At 37.9% G+C, this 19,557-nt stretch overlaps 1 protein-coding gene across 1 annotated transcript; it reads left to right on the plus strand.

The window, feature by feature from the left end:
- The first annotated feature begins 7,946 nt into the window (after positions 1 to 7,946).
- On the plus strand, positions 7,947 to 11,186 carry LOC122061127 (G2/mitotic-specific cyclin S13-7-like). Its single transcript, XM_042624322.1, has 9 exons — positions 7,947 to 8,239; positions 8,767 to 8,969; positions 9,065 to 9,172; positions 9,266 to 9,520; positions 9,599 to 9,724; positions 9,815 to 10,057; positions 10,147 to 10,305; positions 10,400 to 10,578; positions 10,674 to 11,186. Exons 1-9 carry the CDS (start codon positions 8,203 to 8,205, stop codon positions 10,825 to 10,827), a joined length of 1,464 nt encoding a protein of 487 aa, XP_042480256.1. The 5' UTR covers positions 7,947 to 8,202; the 3' UTR covers positions 10,828 to 11,186.
- Positions 11,187 to 19,557: the final 8,371 nt, after the last annotated feature.

Raw genomic sequence — 19,557 nt, forward strand, 5'->3', positions numbered from 1 at the left:
CATGTTGCCACCTCAGCATCTCATCAGGCAGTGCTACTACCTCGGCCTTCCATCAGGCTGCCCTGCCACCTCGACACCTCATCAAGCCGTGCTACTACCTCGGCCCTCCATCAGGCCGTGCTACTGCCTTGGTGCTCCATCAGGCCGTGCTACCACCTCGGCATCTCATTAGGCCGTGCTGCCACCTCGCCATCTCATCAGGCCATGCTACCACCTCGGCATCTTCTCAGGTCGTGCTACTACTTCGGCCCTCCATCAGGCAGTGCTGCCACCTCGACATTTCATCAGGCTGTGCTACTACCTTGGCCCTCCATTAGGCCGCGCTGCCAGTCACCTCGGCGCTACCAACTTATCACCTCGGCTCAACACAGTTAAGTAAGGCACCCAGAAACATACACGCATCGGCCCCTACATTCAAGGGACGTGATCCCTGATCACAGGGGCTGGACTCTATCCACTACACGTCATCAGAGGTGTCCACCTCTCTCATGACTTGCATCTCCGAGATCAATGGAGAATATTCCCAGAATATGCCCTAAAAACCAGAATATTCCCAAAATCATGGAGCCACTCCCCTCAAGGACTCTCCACAAATGCCCTTCCTTCTCTCTCCATCAGCAACCTATAAATACTAAGGTAAGCCTCCATCATAGGGGATCGATCAATCACTTCTTTTACTGAAAGAGCTCTCTTGAGCATCTGGTGTGGAAAGATCTGACTTAGGCATCGGAGAGTCCCCCGTTGGGTCAGTCCGGCTCTCCCCTGTCATCTCTTTTGTGCTGATCGGTTGGAGCACCAGGAACTATAGGGAAGATCACCCGGTCAATTTTACCGCATCAAATTGGCGCCGTCTGTGGGAATTGGTTACAAAAAGCCACCTTGGACCAATGCAATTAAGGAGTGAGAAGGTTGTTTCTTCTACGACAACACAAGTAAAATCCACCCGCGAGTTACCGCTTAGAAGTCTCCATTCACCACCAATGGCAGAGCAGGAGACTGTCCCAGTAGAGACCCCTCCACAAGGACCCCAGTAAACCAGGCCTGATGCGTAAGTTACCCAGGGAGAGGGGGATCAGCACGAGCAGAACCCTCAGCTATCTCGCCATGTCCCATCATCCTGGGTAACTCACCCAAACATGGAAGAGCAGATGCAGAGCCTGCAGCTACAAGTGTTAGTGACAAATGCACTGGTGCGGGACTTCATACATCAATTCGGCTCGACACTTTCAGTGCCACGGACTAGTTCAGCTCATCCACCTAGGTCGGTTACGGGCAGACAATTCAACGATGAATCTCCTGACAATAGTGTCACCCCTCAATCAACAACAACGAGGGGGTCGGCCAGAATATCATATACTGTTCACTCAGTACCACCCCGCTCCCCTATCGAGGGGCGCAGACAAGGTCCCGTTCCACCCCAGAATGGGAGAGCTCACCCTACTCCAAACCTATTATAGTTTCTATGGAGTCTAAGTAGTATGTTGTAGGCAGACAGAGCATCACGCTCTAATACTACCCTTGTCACACCTCACTCGCACATAACCGAGCCGATGATCGAGTTAACATTGGTTAACTCACAAACCTGTCAGGATCAACAATGTAGTACCTGTAATATAGCATACATCTAATAATCTAAGATCAGACCTGTATTTTCAACGAAAGACCAGTTCATAATAATACCTGTAATTGTTTCCCAAATACTTGATACCCAAATTGAGTTATAAAGGTTACATACATTTGGGCCCGAAGGCATGATATATATACAAACATATAACAATTTAAGCATCAAGTAACAAAAAGGGAGCATATCAAGAAGAATCAAAAGAATCACATAGGAGTCATAACTACCATGCGACACAATCTTCACACGTGCAATCTGCACCGTGCTCGAACTCGTCAGGGACCCACTAGTCCTCAGATGGAAACTCCACAGTGGGGCCCGGCTCTTGATCACCAGGCGAGTAACTTACAAAATCACCTAAAAAGAGTTGTGCACATGGGATGAGCTCACTAGCCCAGTAAGTGGAAAGGAAGACCACACAAGGAAACCACACAAGCAATCACCACACAACTGTGCCTATATGCCATTCATTTTAGCCTTATTAGCCTAACAACATTACTAGGTCATAGGTTTTATGCTACTCACAACCAAAGTGCACGTACACCCCGGATATGAGCCGTAAATCCCATCCCTCGATACGCCCATAGGGTTGTCGAAGAAGGCCCACCGTTGGTATAGGATTTAAAATGTAAGCCAATTCCTAACAAATTTAAATGATAGAAAGTAAATGGGTGATTCTACTCAAAATAAAAGCAGTACGATCGACCCTCTGAATATATCACCATGGTTACCGATTGTACTAGTGATCATCCGTGCATACTTCTAACCGCTGTAAGAGATCGACAACCATAACCCGATGCTTCCTCCAATGATCCCCCAACACGTAAACCCCTGTTGGGAAGGGTCGTAGCATAAGATTAAATCACATCCTAGCCATATGCCTCTACATGAGCATAGTACGATTACACAATGGCATCATGTCCCATACCACATGCCACCATGCACTCGTTTTCAAGCCGACTACGGCATCTAAAATCTAGCATGCATATCATGTCCAAATGAGATTCTTCCATCACATACATCAAGACATAATGAATATTCTATCATAACATAAAGCATAGCATATTATGTAAATGCACATTCAAATGCGTGATATGGCATATATGATGTATAGTCTACACACAAGTGACATGATACATGGCTAGACTAACATATGTTAAATGATACATAACATTTTAAAATTAAATCAGAGTCCACTCCCCACTTATTTGTATATGTACACAGTGCTTGTACCCGGTACAAAAAAGATCCGATGTGTGGATACGCATATATTGAGTAAAACCTATCATAAACATAATGGTTTATCATTTCACTATTTTGGGATCAAAATCATCATGTTTGAATACTATAATCGGGTTTAGAATCATAAATGGGGGTTATCCATAAAATTTGGACTAATTCTGGCAATTTTAGAAAGACCAGTGGGCCAGAGCCAAAGACCGATGGGCCAAGTAGCCCGCCGTCTCAACTCGCCGGTTACTCCAGAACCTAAAATCTGAGTTTTGGGAACTCAGGTGGGCTAAAATCAGAAGACCAGTGGGCTATGTAGCCTATCGATTGCAGCCCGTCGGTTACTGCAGAGCCTCAAATCTGAGTTCTGGAAACTCAGGTGGGCTAAAACCAGAAGACAGGTGGGGTAAAAGTACCCCTAGTCTTTGAACGAAATTTCTCCAATAATCATTCCTGACTTTTCTTCAGCTTAGAGAACTTGTTTGGGTACGATCCGGTGACTCAAATCACTTATCTGAGGTCCAATCACGTACCCTCAACCTAGATCTAAGATAAAATGAAAAGAAAAGGAAGATTCTTATCTCTTCTTCAAGAACACCAATGAAATCCCAAATTTCACTTTTTTTGCTCAAGAACCTCCAAATACTCTAGATCTTCACATGTACTCCTTTCAAATCCTTCAAAATCATTATACACACCTTCCATTAGACCTTAGATTTGATTATCCAAGTAGGATTAACAAGATCCAAGTGAGTTCTTTCCAAAAAATCAAAAAGCGGGTTTAAGGATGGGCTTTTCTTAAGATTCCTTGGAATGTGTGCAATACCTACCTCAAATCGAAGATTTCGATGAGCTGATCATAAATCCAGGCTCAAAATACCAAGACCTAGCTCCGGTGAAGCTCTACGGCTGATTTCCCTTCTTCTTTCTTCTTCCTCTTTTTCTTTCTTCTTCTTTCTCTCTCTTCTTTACTCTCCCACCGACCAACCAACATTAATGAGGGAAAAGACAATTAATGTCTCCCCCCTTTATACTTAGGCCCCCAAAATATCTTCTAAATCTCAGGTGGGCTATCTCGAGTGGGCTATCTCAGGTGGGCTAAATCTTAGGTGGGTATAATCTTAGGTGGGTATATCTCAAGTGGGTATAATCTTAGGTGGGTTTATCTCAGGTGGGTTCAATCTTAGGTGGCACAAACCCCCCCCACATAATATTAGATTACATTGGCACCCGCCAACACTAGTACGTACCTTTACTTTTTGTACATGGTCTCGTGGTGCATGCAAGTGCAAGGCTTGGGTGCACGTATTACCCTTGGTACCCTCTCGGTCATGTTAGGCCAACCTGAGTTGAAGGTCACCCTTGCTACCATATTCCATATGGTACCTGTGTCGGTTCTCTTCGGTTTAGCCCCTATATAATCAAACCAAGTCAATGCGGTTAATTAGACTGGTTTAGAAAGTAGAGTATTACATTACCCCCCCTTTGAAAATTTCATCCCGAAATTGTAATACCTGGTTGTCTTAAAAGAAGAGGATACATGGTTTGAATATCATCCTTTTTCTCCCAAGATGCCTCTTCGATCGGGTGGTTGGCCCACCAAATCTTCACAAAAGTGATAGAGTGATTGCAGAGGATTTTCACCTTCCGGTTTAAGATTTTAACTCTTATATAACCAAACCAAGTCAATGCAGTTAATTAGGCCAGGTTTAGAAAGTAGGGTATCACAACATTGCTAAAAGCTTCATCTAGGACAGAAATGGAGTTGGGAGAGAGCAAAGAGCAGAGAGCAAGGAGCAGGGAGTTTTTTGTGCGAGTTAGGGCAAAGAAGGAGAGCTGTAACAGAGAGAGAGAGAGAGAGAGAGAGAGAGAGAGAGAGAGAGAGAGTCAAGAGAGAGAGAATGGATACAAATCTCTTAGGTTTTGAATTAAAACCTGAACCGATTGGGTTTGAATAGTCGACTCGGTTCGGTTTAATTTGGAGAACCACGGTTTTGGGTTATTTCATTGGAAGGTTAATTTGAGCCGTTCAATCCGGAATGTCCACATGTCGACCTCTATAGGGGGTATTGCACAATATTGCATGAGATGAGAATTGCAGAGGATTTTTATCCCACTCAATTAGCTATAAAAGTCAACCAATATCTATTGGGAAAAGTTGACCATCTTCAGTGACAAAGCCCGGCCATTTCGATAGGACTAGCCTCAGGTAGTTTTTTTTTTTTTAGTTAGTGTTCTTTATAGAGAGTCGATCAGGACTTTGATTCGTCTCCAATTTTGATCCTCCAATTCTTGTTCAATTCTCTTTCTATGCGCGACACCATCTGTTCAATTATAATCCAATGGTTTTGGATGCTAGGGTTTTCAAATTTCTTTTCCCCTCAAAAAAAGGGCATTCAAATCTGGCCCAATAGGAGGAGGAGCTCCATCGTTTCTGTCTCCAACCTGAAACAAAGAAGAAGGGAGGGAAGGAGGAAAAAAAATCCTGAAACAAAGAAGAAGGGAGAAGAGAACATCTAAGCTCGAGCCAACGGTCTCGATTTGCAAGAGGTGTGCTTATAGTTGTAACGGGTAGGGATGAGAGAAGTGGAATAGACGAAGAAAGCGAGGAAGCAAATGAGGAGCATGATGAGATTTCCGAAGAAGTAGATGACGATGATGATGAAAGTGAAGATAGTAGTGATGAGTCTTCAAGTAGTGGCTCCAAATAGGGATTGTAGAATTACGATGCTGTCTTCTTTAAAAGGGTTGTGTGAGCCCTGGTCCGTGGATTTAGAATCCATTTTTTTTCTCTTCATATAATGGATTCTAAATCAATGGACTAAGGATATACGAGATTGTTCTCATACTTGAACCTGATCCGGTCTTCGAATGCAGATCTCCATCATCATTTAAGTGTCGATATGCTTCATTTTCTTTATTGGCAGTATTTTATTTTATTTTGTTTTTTTTTTTATTGTCATGCACTCACGCTCTATTGCCTCAATTGATGCACAAGAATGAAGAAATAGAAAATGCCTTTTTTCCAAAGGATTCTTCATTTCTTCTTTGGTCACCGGTTCTTTGACAGCCAGTATTCTTCACCAATGCAGGGTGATCTCGGCTGCTCGTCCTCCCACCCAAACACGATATGGCATTGACGACAACTGGGGCTGGGGACTCGGACAGATCTCTTCTCCCTTCTTCTTCGTTTTAGGATTTTCTCCTCCATCCCTTCTTCGTTTCAGGTTGGGAAACACAGACAACGGAGCTTCTACTATCAGGTCAGATCCGATTGTCAGAGGAGGAAAAATGGATTGAACAACGCTAGCATCCACAGCCAATTGGAATATAATAAACATGTGTCAGCATGCAAGGAGAGATCGATCGGAGCCCTGGTCAAAAGCAGAACTTGTTGGATTTATGGGCTAAATTAATTATTCGAGTTGATTAAATGGGTGAGAGTCAAATTGCATGAACCAGTTCGGTCCACTCTCAAGCTTAGGGATATGCTGGCTCAACCCATTGTGGTTTAGGGTTTTGAGTGCAGGACAGTATTATAAATACTAGGTTTTGGGTCCCTACAGTCATTATTCACTCTTCCCCACTTTACCACTAAAGTGAGAGAACCAAGGAGGTTTAAGGGGCTGTAGAAGATCCATAGCCAAGCCAAGAGAGCGAAAGTGGGAGTGACCAACATCAATCATCTTCAGCATACTAGGTGAAAGGTACAAATCGATCCTCCATAATTTTATTAGATTCGTGTTCTTGTTTTTCCTGTGTGGTTTCCTCAATAGGGTTTCAAACTCAAACCCATAGGGAGTTCTAACAGTGAGGGTGTCGACGGGGTCTGCGAACCAGTCGTCCGGCCAATTGGCAGGGAGCCAAGTCGCTGAAAAATATCAAGCAGTCAACTGAGCAAAGAGCTATTGGGCCCTAACGGCTAGTTAGGAGGCGGACCGGATCTGTCAGAGTGGTCAGCCGGCATAGCACCGTATTAAAAAAATAAAATAAAAAATAATGTCTATATTTTTACCGTTACATTTTTGCCTTTAAATAAGAACTATTTCCCTTCCCTCAACAAGTCTAAGAGAATATACAACCAAGTAATTTAATTTAAGCTTAGACTAGGGAGATATATTAGAAAGAACGATTTTATATTGGCATAAGTAAGACCACATTATGCCAAGAATGATTGCGTGAGAGTAAGGGGGTTAAACAATGTAGTTTTGATTGAAACAATATGGTTTCGTTTGGTTCACAATGTTAGAGATAAAAATCAAAATCGAATCGTTTATTAAACGATTTTCGTATAATAAAACTAAAACTGAATCATTTATCACACGATTATATGATTAAATGATTTCATAAAAATGCCACATCTAAAAACCTAGTGTCAGAAAAAAAAATCATAATCAATTATTTAATTTAATTTTTGTTAGTAAATAAGCCTGCTTTCATATGAAAAGACGTAAATTTCATCAATGTGGAATGGGATCATGAAGATGTCAAAGACTTTCAGCAGGGTGTTATTTATTTGATATATAAATAAAAATTTAATCGATTAGATAAATAAAATCGAAATCGAATCATTTATTAACCAATTTTAATTTTTAAATAAAAACCAAACCACTTATTTAATGATTTTACGGTCCTGATGTAAACAGTTTAGTTTGGCTTTAACACCCTTACCTGATGATGGTGTTTAATTAAACTCTCAATAGGTCAAGTAGGGCATAACCCAAACCCAACCATAAAAACGGGTTTGCAGTCAAGCCACGTTTGGCGCCCCTTAGTCAAGTCTACAATTTAGATAACAGATTCGGTTTTTAATTAGACCGGGTTCACCAAGCCAGATGGACCGGGTTAGGCTGTGAATTGCCACCATGAGTGGGGGAGGGTTTACAACGGCTATAATGCTTAATTTAGAAACCTTTTTTCTTTCCTGGGGGCTCAGAATGAAGCCGCAACTGGCAAAGGAATAAGGAAAGCGTGTTTACTAAACTATACTCATCTTACCGTCCGTTGGATTATATTTTATCGAACGGTTTGAGTTTTAGCAAAAAAGGACCGTTGTAAGAGAGCGTTGTTTTAAAAAGGGTATAGCTCTTGCTTTTCCTTCATTCCGTTTCGGATCACTATAGAGAAACAGAGAAGAAAACAGCAAAGAACAGAGAAGGGAAGAACAAAGAAGAGAAGTGAAGAACAAAGAAAGAGAGAGATAAGTTAGAAGGGAAGAAAGATCGTGACTCTTGATCGAGGGTAGCGACGCCGAACGCAGAAGGGGAGTCGCTGAGTGGAAGGCTCCATCTGTTTCTATCGTCCCTATTGACTAGCCTTGGAGGAGTTTCAGGCAAATTCAAGATTTAGAGATGGCATCGAGAACCCTTGTTCCACAGCAACCGAGAGGTAATTTTTTCTTATTTCTTCGATTTTTTCCCACTTCTTATCTGGCGAGTTTTATTTAGAACTGATCACTGTAGGGGTTTTTCCTTCGATTCTTTCTCAACTCTTCGAATCTTCATATGGGGTTTCATTTCTATTGTTGGTCTTGATGCTTTTCTTCATCTGAGGGTTCCATGCATCCATTTCTTTTCCTCAAAAGCTTTCCAGTTCTGGTTTCTGTGTGAGAGGTATTCGATGTAATAACTAGCCAATTTTCTCCTTTTCTTTCTATCAAGCAAGGCAGTTAATCCGATCATATTTAGGAGTTTTTGGGTATGAGAGTTCATTTGATTTCTGAATCTTTTTTTTTTCTTTTCTGGTGGTACTTGATTAACACTATTAGTCTTTTGGGAAATTTTGTGCCTTCAGACAAATCAATCATCATTGATGTTAATTTGGATGGTATTGTTTCAGTTGGCTTTTTCATATTGGGGTTCTTTTTTACATTTTTCTTCTTTTCTTTAGCCTTAATTTCTCAATGAAAATTTCAGGTGCGGTAGTTAATGGGATAGGTAAGCAGAAGAATGCTGGAGTGGATAGGAAGAAAAGGCGAGCGCTTGGAGATATTGGAAACGTGGTGGTTACTAATCAGGGCGTGGAAGGGAAGCCACTGCAGCAACAGTTGAATCGTCCTGTGACAAGAAGTTTCTGTGCACAGTTACTTGCTAATGCACAAGCAGCAGGAGAGAATAAGGTATGATCCAAGAAATAAACATTTGTTCTTGATTGGTTAATCAGAATACAAAGCTGCCAAGTTCACTTAAATAACTTGGATCTATTGATTTGCAGAAACTAGCTGCAGTGGTTGTTGATGGGGTATTAGTTCTTGATGAGCCTCAGGCTCAAAGAGGGAGAGCAGCAAAGGCTAATAATGTACAAGCAGCAGGAGAGAAAAAGGTATGAAATGGGAAAAAAAAAGGTTCCTGAGTGGTTAATCAGAATACAAAGCTGCGAAGTTCACTTACATAACTTGGATCTATTGATTTGCAGAAGCTAGATGCAGTGGTTATTGATGGTGTACTAGTTCTTGATGAGCATCGGGCTCAAGGAGGGAGAGCAGAAAAGGCAGCTCCCCTGAAAGTTGCAGTGAAGCCGGTACCTGATACGGTAATCGAGAGTAGCTCTGGTACCGAAGAGGAGAACAAATTGCAGAATCCTGTAAACCTGAGAAAATCAAAGGAAGTGGAAGGGTCATTGAAGAAGAAAGCCCAGACACTGACAGCAGTCCTTACAGCTCGGAGCAAGGTTGATTTTCTTTGAGAATCCTCCTTTTGAGAAAGTATCTGGTTTTCTACTTTGCTGACTTTGATTGATCTATACCAGGCTGCTTGTGGGTTACCTAATAAATCAAAGGATCCAATTTATGACATTGATGCTGCGGATGGTCATGATCAGTTGGCAGTTGTTGAATACATTGAAGACATTTACCAGTTTTATAAGCTCAATGAAGTACAGCTTCTTATCTTTTAATCTTCAACATATATATCTATTATTGTATCTGTGAGATGTTCATGATCGTTCCCAATTGTTGATTTACAGAGTCAATTTCCCGACTACATGGGCTCACAGCCTGACATAAATAATAGGATGAGAGAGATTCTGGTAGACTGGTTAATAGAAGTTCACCACAAGTTTGAACTGAGGCCTGAGACCCTGTATCTCACATTGTACATTGTTGATCAATTCCTTTCCATGGAGTCTGTCATAAGGAGGGAATTGCAGCTTGTGGGCATAGTTTCCATGCTCATAGCTAGCAAATACGAGGAGATTTGGGCTCCAGAGGTATACTTCAGTTTTGGTCAATATGATAATATTCTACCCTGATTATCATATTTGGAACCTGAGATTAATGGGTACTTGTAATTTTGCAGGTTAACGACTTTATTTGCATTTCAGACAAAGCATATACCAGAGAACAAGTATTGGTTATGGAGAAGAAAATATTGGGAAGACTTCAATGGAGCTTAACTGTTCCTACACCTTATGTCTTTCTGGTCCGTTTTCTCAAGGCTGCCGGGTCTGATCAAGAGGTAAGATTAATCACTTCCTCTTTGTAACATATTGACATGTTAGTTAGTAGTGTGTTGTTATTAATTGTTAAGTTGGTTCTTTGAATGGTGGTAGATGGAGAACTTGGTGTTCTTTTTAGCCGAACTCGGAATGATGCGCTACGCCACAATCTTGCACTGTCCATCGTTAATAGCAGCTTCGGTAGTATATGTTGCAAGGTGTACTCTGAAAAAAACACCACTTTGGACCGAAAGACTTGAGGTCCACACAGGCTACACTGAAGCACAGTTGATGTAATGACCTCTTCCTTGATCTTCTTCTTTGTTAAGACAATTTTCTTCATAGAATGTGTTGTTAATTATAGCTCCTCTTTCTCTGTAATTGACAGGGACTGTGCAAAGCTATTGGTTGGCTTCCATCTTGTGGCAGCAGAGAGCAAGCTGAAAGTGGTTTATAGGAAATACTCGAATCCACAAAGGGGTTCTGTTGCTCTGCTTCCTCCAGCTAAGTTTCTCCTGAATCCACAACAGGGTGCCTGCTAGACAATCGGACTTAAGTCTTTTCTCCAAAATGTCTCTTTTTGGGACTGTGTCACAACAACCACCTCTGTCCTAGTATTTTTTTTTGACTGGGAGGAAGAGTTGGGCATGCCGCTAGCTTTCCTGGAGCTACGTTTTGGGGGGGGGGGGGGGGGAGAGAGAGAGGAGGGGGACTTTTGGAAGGAGGAGAGAGGAGGAAAGGGGAGAGACTTACTCAGTGCTTCTTCTTTTCCTTTTTTCATTTTTCTTTCTCCCTTGTGACCAATCGCATTCTATATGTTTTTTGGTTGTAATCTGATTGATACTCTGATTTGTTTAGTTATCGAACAAATAATAGATTGATGAGAATTTCTTTTCTTTTATGTTTTATTGGATGAAAATTCTTGAAACATTCCCCACTCTCCTTGTCGTTAGTTTACTTGGTTGGTACAGACACTGAAACTGAAACAGAGGGGATGGGACTCGCACTGACTTGGTCTCTAGAGAAACTCTCAATGGTTTTTAAATGGACAATCCACTCTAAATAGCACATTGATTTGGGATCCATATCCACTCTAAATAGAATATTGTGAAAGAAAATAAATACGGAACGATTCATGAAGATCGATAAGCATGCGCGACAAATACTACAAAACAAGTTTTAGGCATACCTGAATCCATGGTTGAAGAATAAGAACTCCTCAATGTCTTATTGTATGCTCCTCGTACAACACGATCAATGTTGGTATGGTCTCACTTAATGGATCAGTGATAACTATATATAGGGGTGAGGGTAGAGACCAACCCTGCAATAAAATTAGGGTTTTCTCCCCATTAAGGAAACAATACCTTAGGTCCACACATAGTAGTAAATATTTCATACCATTAATATTGGATTCTTTCTACTTACTCCATCTTTAAGTCAACACCACTAAACCAGTTTTGAAAACAAATCTTTGACTATGCTAGCCCACATAATAGGAAATCTTACAATCTCCCACTTGGGCAGCATATGTCACAAGTTTTAGATTTTAAAATTTATTTAAAACGACTCTCCGATTTAGATAAACTGAATGCGGCCACAAACAAAACAATGTCGAATGGAGTGCACCTTAAACCAAATGTCTTGGTCCGAATGAGAATTAAAAACACCCAACCGTATTGATCATCACATCTAAAGCGATATGAGACCATAACATCACCGACTTGGGCTGAACAGTATGAAAGTGTGGTATGGAAATAACATGCTATAGTGATCATCATGTCTATTTCCAAATTGGTCATGGCTCAAAAACCAAATGAGCCCTATGAGACAAATATCGAAGGTCTCATTAATTACAAGCGTTTCCCAAACGCTCAAGCTTCAATCAAAGAAGCTCATTGGGACTGGGTCCGGATGTCCCACAACACTAGGACTAGACCTCAATCAAAACGAGGCTTTGCTAGCGACTGGATGTGTGTGTATTGACTGGAACCTCAGATACCGAATGAGGTAAATACACCACATATAACCTCAATTTTCTGTAGGAGGTAAATAAACAAGTGTATACACTTGAAATGCATATATATTCTTGAGAACAATAATGATGTTTCATAAATATAATAATGTTGAACTCAAATGCAACTGGATATATGAGCAAAGCTCACATTAATAAAATACATCAAAAGAACTAACAAGTCCCATATTAGTGACATGCGCTTGAAAGACTTTTGGAGTCAAGCCCTCAGTAAGAGGATCTGCAATCATGTTTTCTGTGGCAATCTATTCTATTGTAATCTGTGACTCTTGAACTTTCTCTCTGACAAAAAATTAGTTAATGTTAATGTGTTTAGAGTCTGAAGTACTTTTACGGTTATGAGAGAAACAAACTGCAGCGGAGTTGTCACAGAACATCCTCAATGGTTTAGATATAGAGTTAACAATTTGTAATAATATAGTTCTACAGAAATTTTTGATTCATGAGCTTACTCCCACTGATCTTTAGATAAACCTATTCGATTCCTCCCATTTTCATAAAGAACCTTAGCTTGAACATAATTAACAACCACTGGCTTATGAGGCTCATCAATTCAAGATTAAAATTTATTATCATAATAGTCAGAGAAATATTAAAGGATTAGTTCCATTCCTTAAAATTGGAACCATTCAAAATTTTTTTTTTAACAGAAAATAGCTGAGAAGTCAAAGTTGACAAATATAATCATATATATTTACCAAAATATACAATATGCAAGAACATAGGGCATATTAAACTTTCCAACAATATAATTAAATCTAACTAATTGGGCTGTTAATCAGATTTATCCCAGTATTGTTTTCAATAACTGTAGGAAAATAGAAACTGAGGAAAGATCCGACATCATCGGGGTCACACCTGTGGTGGTAAGATCGCCAAACACGTAGTGAAATCTTTCACATGCAAGACGAGACATTCGAAATAACACCACTTTGAAGATTCCGTCACCTGTGATGGCAAGACAAGAACCTCCAAAGCTATGAAGCCCAAAACGTCACCCTCACACTATCAAGCGAAACCGACCAAATGAAGACTCACCTGTGGTGGCAAGAGCACATCATTCGTCATATGGTCTCCTTGACTGCAACCCATCCTGAATAGTCAATAGTAATTTCACAATCTCAGTAACTAGCCCACTAAGTGGAAGCGTAATCACTGAAATTATGAAAACCTATAGACTTGGATTGCTACCAAATGCCCGTGGGTTTAGATTTTGGATGTAAACAATAAGATGAGCTATTTCAGTATTTAATTAATAAAATATTCAACATAAGCCCACAAAAGCAACCCATTATAAACCCTAATAGTCAATATGGTAATACTATAATTTAGCAGTTATCAAAGTGAGTACATTCTTAGTATGACAGTTTTGTACTTCCAGCCATTACCATAAATAAATAGAAAATCTAAATATGGCGATTTCCTATAATGACAACATGCTAAATATGAAAGTTCATAATATTTATTCATGATAACAAAAAAAACACAGGAAATATGTTACTTTATCCATAATTCATTAGATATACAAAGTTGTATTCAAATATGAACTTTCAACCCAAATGACTTTAATATCCAACATAAATATTAGTTTATAAACTTTAAAATCAATCATAATAAAGCCCCATTATTTTTTTAAGTCAAAAGAAAATTATTTAGCTAATAGGGCACATGAACCGAATAACTTATAGGCTAAAAACAACAATAAGTCTTTAATAAATAAAGGTAATGTTAGCTTAGATCCATGATAAGTATAAACAACTTCATAGGCTTTATACCAATAAGCCGCTAAAACTTCAATGAGTTCATTTAAATCATTCAAATATAATATATCTGTTTTATCTCGATGAATTTTCAATAAAATTGAACTTTATCAGAAGTACAAATATGACATATAAATTCGAAGAAATATTACTTAAACAATGCACTTGTGATATTTTGAATCATAAATGGATGTCAAAACTCATAATTATGTGTCTCGTGATGAAACTTGATGTCACGGATGATAAATATAATATCGAAGAAAATATCAAAATACCCCAGATTTAAAATTCATGAAACAGCAAGTGTAGTATACATAACAAAACATGTATAATACATCTATCACCCTCAATAGGATAATAATTTATTCTCCCACTAATATAAGAGAGTAGGACTAGATGACCTAATAAAAGTACCATTTATAAGAGTCAATATCAGTTCATACTAGAACTAGATCTAACTATTGGCTTGAATAAACAAGGCCAAAATAGTCAACAATATAAACAGATTTCAGAAGTCATTTCAATAAATCGAAATTAAACGTTTTCTAATTCCATTTGCATAAACTGTTTATGGTCTATACAATTATTAGACTCAAAAAATAGATTTCATTAAAACTATGATGAAAATATTATTAAACTATCAACATGTACAAGCAACGTGGGATGATCTTGTGTCATAACATCTCAAATGTAAGTATATGTATTATCATTAATATTAATCTTTAAGATGTCAACTCTACTCACAAAAAATTTTCACTAAAGCCCATTTAAATAGATCATACCAATAACAAAGTTCAACTTTTCATGTGCATTCACTGGAATGACTATATCACTCAAGAGTTATAGCTGAAACTGTATCATTATCCTTTAAGACAAGAATACACTAGTCCTCTCATTCTCTTGTATTAACTGTGAAAAGAACAATAACTTTTGAGATCCCCTTACCTTTGGGATCAGAATCCTTAAGTTACTGTCATTTTCTTTAACTTTGGTGACATCATCTTTAGGCAAATGTCACCTACTATGCTGCCCTAGGGAAAATCATGAAAGAACAAGATATGTCACTTTGGTGGAATCCACATCACCATTTCATGGTTCCCTAGAAATGCGTTTTGCAGCTAAACATGTGTTAAAGTTTACACCCAATTTAACTCCAATATATTTATTCATCATAGATTATTCCAAATATGACATGCAAACATAAAATGCCATCAATTTTCTGCCTATGCCATTCATAAATGACTTTTTAATATCATAGTAATGATAAACCAATGTAAAAAACACGCATAAACAGAAATACAATTCTAAAGTCATTATAAAATAAAGACAAAACACTATAGCTGTTCCAAAACAGTTATGGAACACAAAATATATGTCTCATTTTTCTTTTAAATTCAACCCAGTATATTGAACATACATCCACTGGTCGAACCATAAACAATATTTTAGAATATATAATTACATCCTTCCACTGGTTTGACTAGTTAAGTAATTATCCACAACATCCCAAGTACATGATAAAATGACATCATGAAAATCAATGGTATTTTATTATTCACAAGGCCTTGGGACTCTCAAAATAATTGTTTTAAATCTAAAAAAAAACTTCATTAGACATTATGTGAAAATTGATCATTACTATATAAGATCATTTTAAATGATAAAATTCTTCACAATATCAAAAACATAGTTAATTTTCAACACATTAATCAATGACCAATTGGTTCTATGACTAAATACAAAAATAATAGATTTTTTTTTTAATGTGTCGGATATTTGAATTTACCAACCTGATCGGTTTAGTGAAGGCACAATTTTGGTTGAACCGATTCATCTTGATTTTGGGTTAGTTTAGGATTTAATCACTTTAAGGGGTCTTGATCAAGACATTGGATTTTTATTATTATTATTATTTTACCTATGACACAATACCAATGCCAAGTCTCAAACGATCAAGTGTAGGATCGATCTCAACCGATGCTGATTCAGATCATTGGATCTAATCAAACAATGCTTGAACATACCTGTTCAACATTATAGTGGTCTACAATCTAATTTGGTTTACCAAACCGGATTTAATTTGGTTCAATTCAGCCTATTTCAAATTAGGCCCATAAGCTTCAACCCATTACACTTAAATAAACATGGGCAACCCAAAACAAACTTTCAAACACCCATAGGCTCAGGCCATTTAAACTTTAAAAAATAAAAATTAAATAAAAATAAACATTATCCTCCATTGCCTTAAATGTAAACCCTTTTTATGCATCACACCGGATAATAAGTCCAAAAAAAAAAAAAACTCACATCAATTTTACAAACAAGACAATGCTTGCCCCATCATAACCATGTCTATGTGTCATCTCATACTAAATGCTATAGTTGAAAGGAGTCACAAAGTACTTGATACTTGGAATTGGGATTGGGACAAATAGGTTAAAAGAGGATAATAACCAGCTACAAACAGTCATATGATACAAAACCATATTCAATCAAGGTCGATACTGATCCCACTTAATCCAATTCGGATTAGATAGAAATACCCTTAATTTTAATTATTATTATTATTTTAACCCTTTATCTATACCGAGTCTACCGACCCATTGATATACCAATTCGGTTCTTCAAACCGAAGAAACGTGAAAGTTTAGATTTTTCATAATCACCCATGGAAAAAGAAAGAAAAAAAAAAAATCAGTAAAAGGAATTTTTTTTTTTTTAAAGCAACCAAAACCGTTTTTCCTTTTTTTTTACCTGTTTTTTTTTTCTTGTCAAAAGAACAAAAAACATACTTCCTTTTCTCTCTTTTTTTTTTTTTAAATAAAGCAACAAACCGTACGTCTCCAAAGACAAATCAGGATTTTTTTTATAACCAAAAAAAAAAAAAAAAAAAAACAAAACAAAACCGTACTCACTATTTCATTGTCACTTTTTTTTTTTAAAATTTAACTTTACCAGTTCTGTCCTTTAGTAATAATATATAATATATTACTTTTCTCGTTTCTTCAAAACAAAACGACTCGAGGAGAAGAAATTGATTTTTATTACTAGTGGTACAGCCGATCGATTTTTCATGAACGAGGCTCTGATACCATTGAAAGAAAATAAATACGGAACGATTCATGAAGATCGATAAGCATGTACGACAAATACTACAAAATAAGTTTTAGGTATACCTGAATCCATGGTTGAAGAATAAGAACTCCTCAATGTCTTATTGTATGCTCCTCGTACAACACGATCAATGTTGGTCTGGTCTACCCTCTTTCCTTTTTGCTTTTGGTTGTTAGCCTCACTTAATGGGTCAGTGATAACTATATATAGGGGTGAGGGTAGGGACCAACCCTGCAATAAAATTAGGGTTTCCTCCCCACTAAGGAAACAATACCTTAGGTCCACACATAGTAATAAATATTTCATACCATTAAGGTGTGCTAATAGAATCCAATATCTCCATAGAGATCACTTACCAATAATATTGGATTCTTTCTACTTACTCCATCTTTAGTCAACACCACTAAACCAGTTTTGGAAATAAATCTTTGACTATGTTAGCCCATCTAATAGAAAATCTTACATATTGGAGTTCGGATCGCGGCTACTAGCTTTCTTAGAGCTAGTGGCCAATGGAAAGGGGTGGGGGGGTGGACAGTGGGGACAGACATTTTTAAGAAGAGAGGTAAAAAATACAATGGAGAGCAGATTAGGTATGAGAATGTCAGTGAATAAAATCCACTTTCTCTCTCTTCATTTAATGGATTCCAATCAAATCCACGGACAATGTACAAGAACATTCTGACACAATGCTGTCCAACAAGTGTCTAATGGGTTGAAAAGAAACTTGGGGTGGGGAAGTACAAGGAAGGATTCCTCCATTATATCTCAATCAGGAAGATCTATTTTAATAAAGTCAGTATTAAGTTAGGGGTGGGGGGTGGACGGTGGAAGAGAGGTAAAAACACAATGGAGAGCGGATCAGGTATGAGAATATCAGTGGATTTGAAATCAACTTTTTCTCTCTTCATTTAATAGATTCCAATCAAATTCATGGACCGGAAATGTACAAGAACATTCTTGTACATGAAACTGATCAATTTCTGACACAATGTTGGCCACAACGCTAATACCAATCTCTTTCCAAGTGTTTAATAGAAACCAACAAGTCTTTAATGTGCGGCATGTTCTTATTAAATAGGGTTGAAAAGAAACTTGGGGTGGGAAGTACAAGGAAGGATTCCTCAATTATCTCAAATAGGAAGATCTATTTTAATAAAGTCAGTATTAAGTTATGTTCCAGATGTCATGTTTTTGTTTTCCCTAATAAAGTTTGTTCTAAGTGGGATTCTATTTTAATAAATTCGGTATTAAGTTTTGTTCCTACATCTTGGATGCATGTCATGTTTTTTTTTTTTTTTTTTTTTCTCCTTAAATTCCTAATAAAGCCTGATCTTATTATATAAATAGGGTTTTAGGGTTTTAGGGTTTAGGATTTAGGTTACCCCACTTGGGAGGTAGGGGAAAGATTCCCCAATTAAAAAGGAAAGTCTCCTTTTTAATAATTTTTTTTTTTATTCTAAACAGAATGTAACATAAAACATAATTATATTGATTTTTAATCCTTACCACTAGCTACTTCCTTAACCCTAAATACATATTCATTGTTTGATTTTACGTGTACTAATATGTGCATTAAGTTTTGTTTCTAATTATATTCATGTTTTTTTATTCTAAATATGGTCTGTTCTCTTGTACCCAAAATAAATTGTCTTTTTTTATTAAAAAGGAAACTTTGGGCAAGGAAGAATTCCTCTACTATTGTCTCAAGCATGAAGATCTATAATAATGAGAGAAAATTAGAAAATACTGTTGTACCCGAAGTGAATAACGGTGTTGACTTGAAGATTTAAAAAAAAAATTAGAAAATGCTGTTTTAAACCTGTTATGTCCCTCTATATAAATAACAATTCATTCTCATCCGTTAGAAACCCATAAATTACCGTTGAAGACCTGCAAGTGAACCCTAGAAGACTTTCAACAAAGGCAAGACATAATAAAATAGAAAAGGGATGGCACTATGGAGGTGATGCAACCGTGAAGCTGCATGAAGAAGCAATAGAGGCTAAGGGGTATACATCCAAAAGCCCTTAGGAGATCGGCTACGATTAAGAACCGAGCTAATAAATAGCCCAGCTTGCATGCCACATCAACAAGGTCTCTTTCCCCTCCTCCATGCCTCTAATAGAAGGATGAAAATTGTGAATAAATCCCTTCCAAGCATTGGGAATAAATTCTTTCCTATTTTAAAGAAAGGATTCCTACTCTTTTGGAAACCAGCCAAGCACTACCATTTGGAGATTTTAATCTCATGAAATATTATGTATTTTTGGAAAGCAATCCATTTATCTATTTGGTAGGAAATTCAAAATGGAAATAATGTATTAAGGATCCTATCTCGCTTGGGGATACCTTGATTATGT

The sequence above is a fragment of the Macadamia integrifolia genome, chromosome 14 (assembly GCF_013358625.1).
Source record: "Macadamia integrifolia cultivar HAES 741 chromosome 14, SCU_Mint_v3, whole genome shotgun sequence".
Classification (NCBI taxonomy): Eukaryota; Viridiplantae; Streptophyta; class Magnoliopsida; order Proteales; family Proteaceae; genus Macadamia; species Macadamia integrifolia.

What these genes read in the sequence shown, in the direction of transcription:
- LOC122061127 (XM_042624322.1), top strand. Translation starts at nt 8,203, where the DNA reads ATGGCATCGAGAACCCTTGTTCCACAGCAACCGAGAG. An exon ending in TGTTCCACAGCAACCGAGAG is followed by an intron (nt 8,240 to 8,766) that starts GTAATTTTTTCT and finishes TGAAAATTTCAG; the next exon opens with GTGCGGTAGTTAATGGGATA. An exon ending in AAGCAGCAGGAGAGAAAAAG is followed by an intron (nt 9,173 to 9,265) that starts GTATGAAATGGG and finishes ATTGATTTGCAG; the next exon opens with AAGCTAGATGCAGTGGTTAT.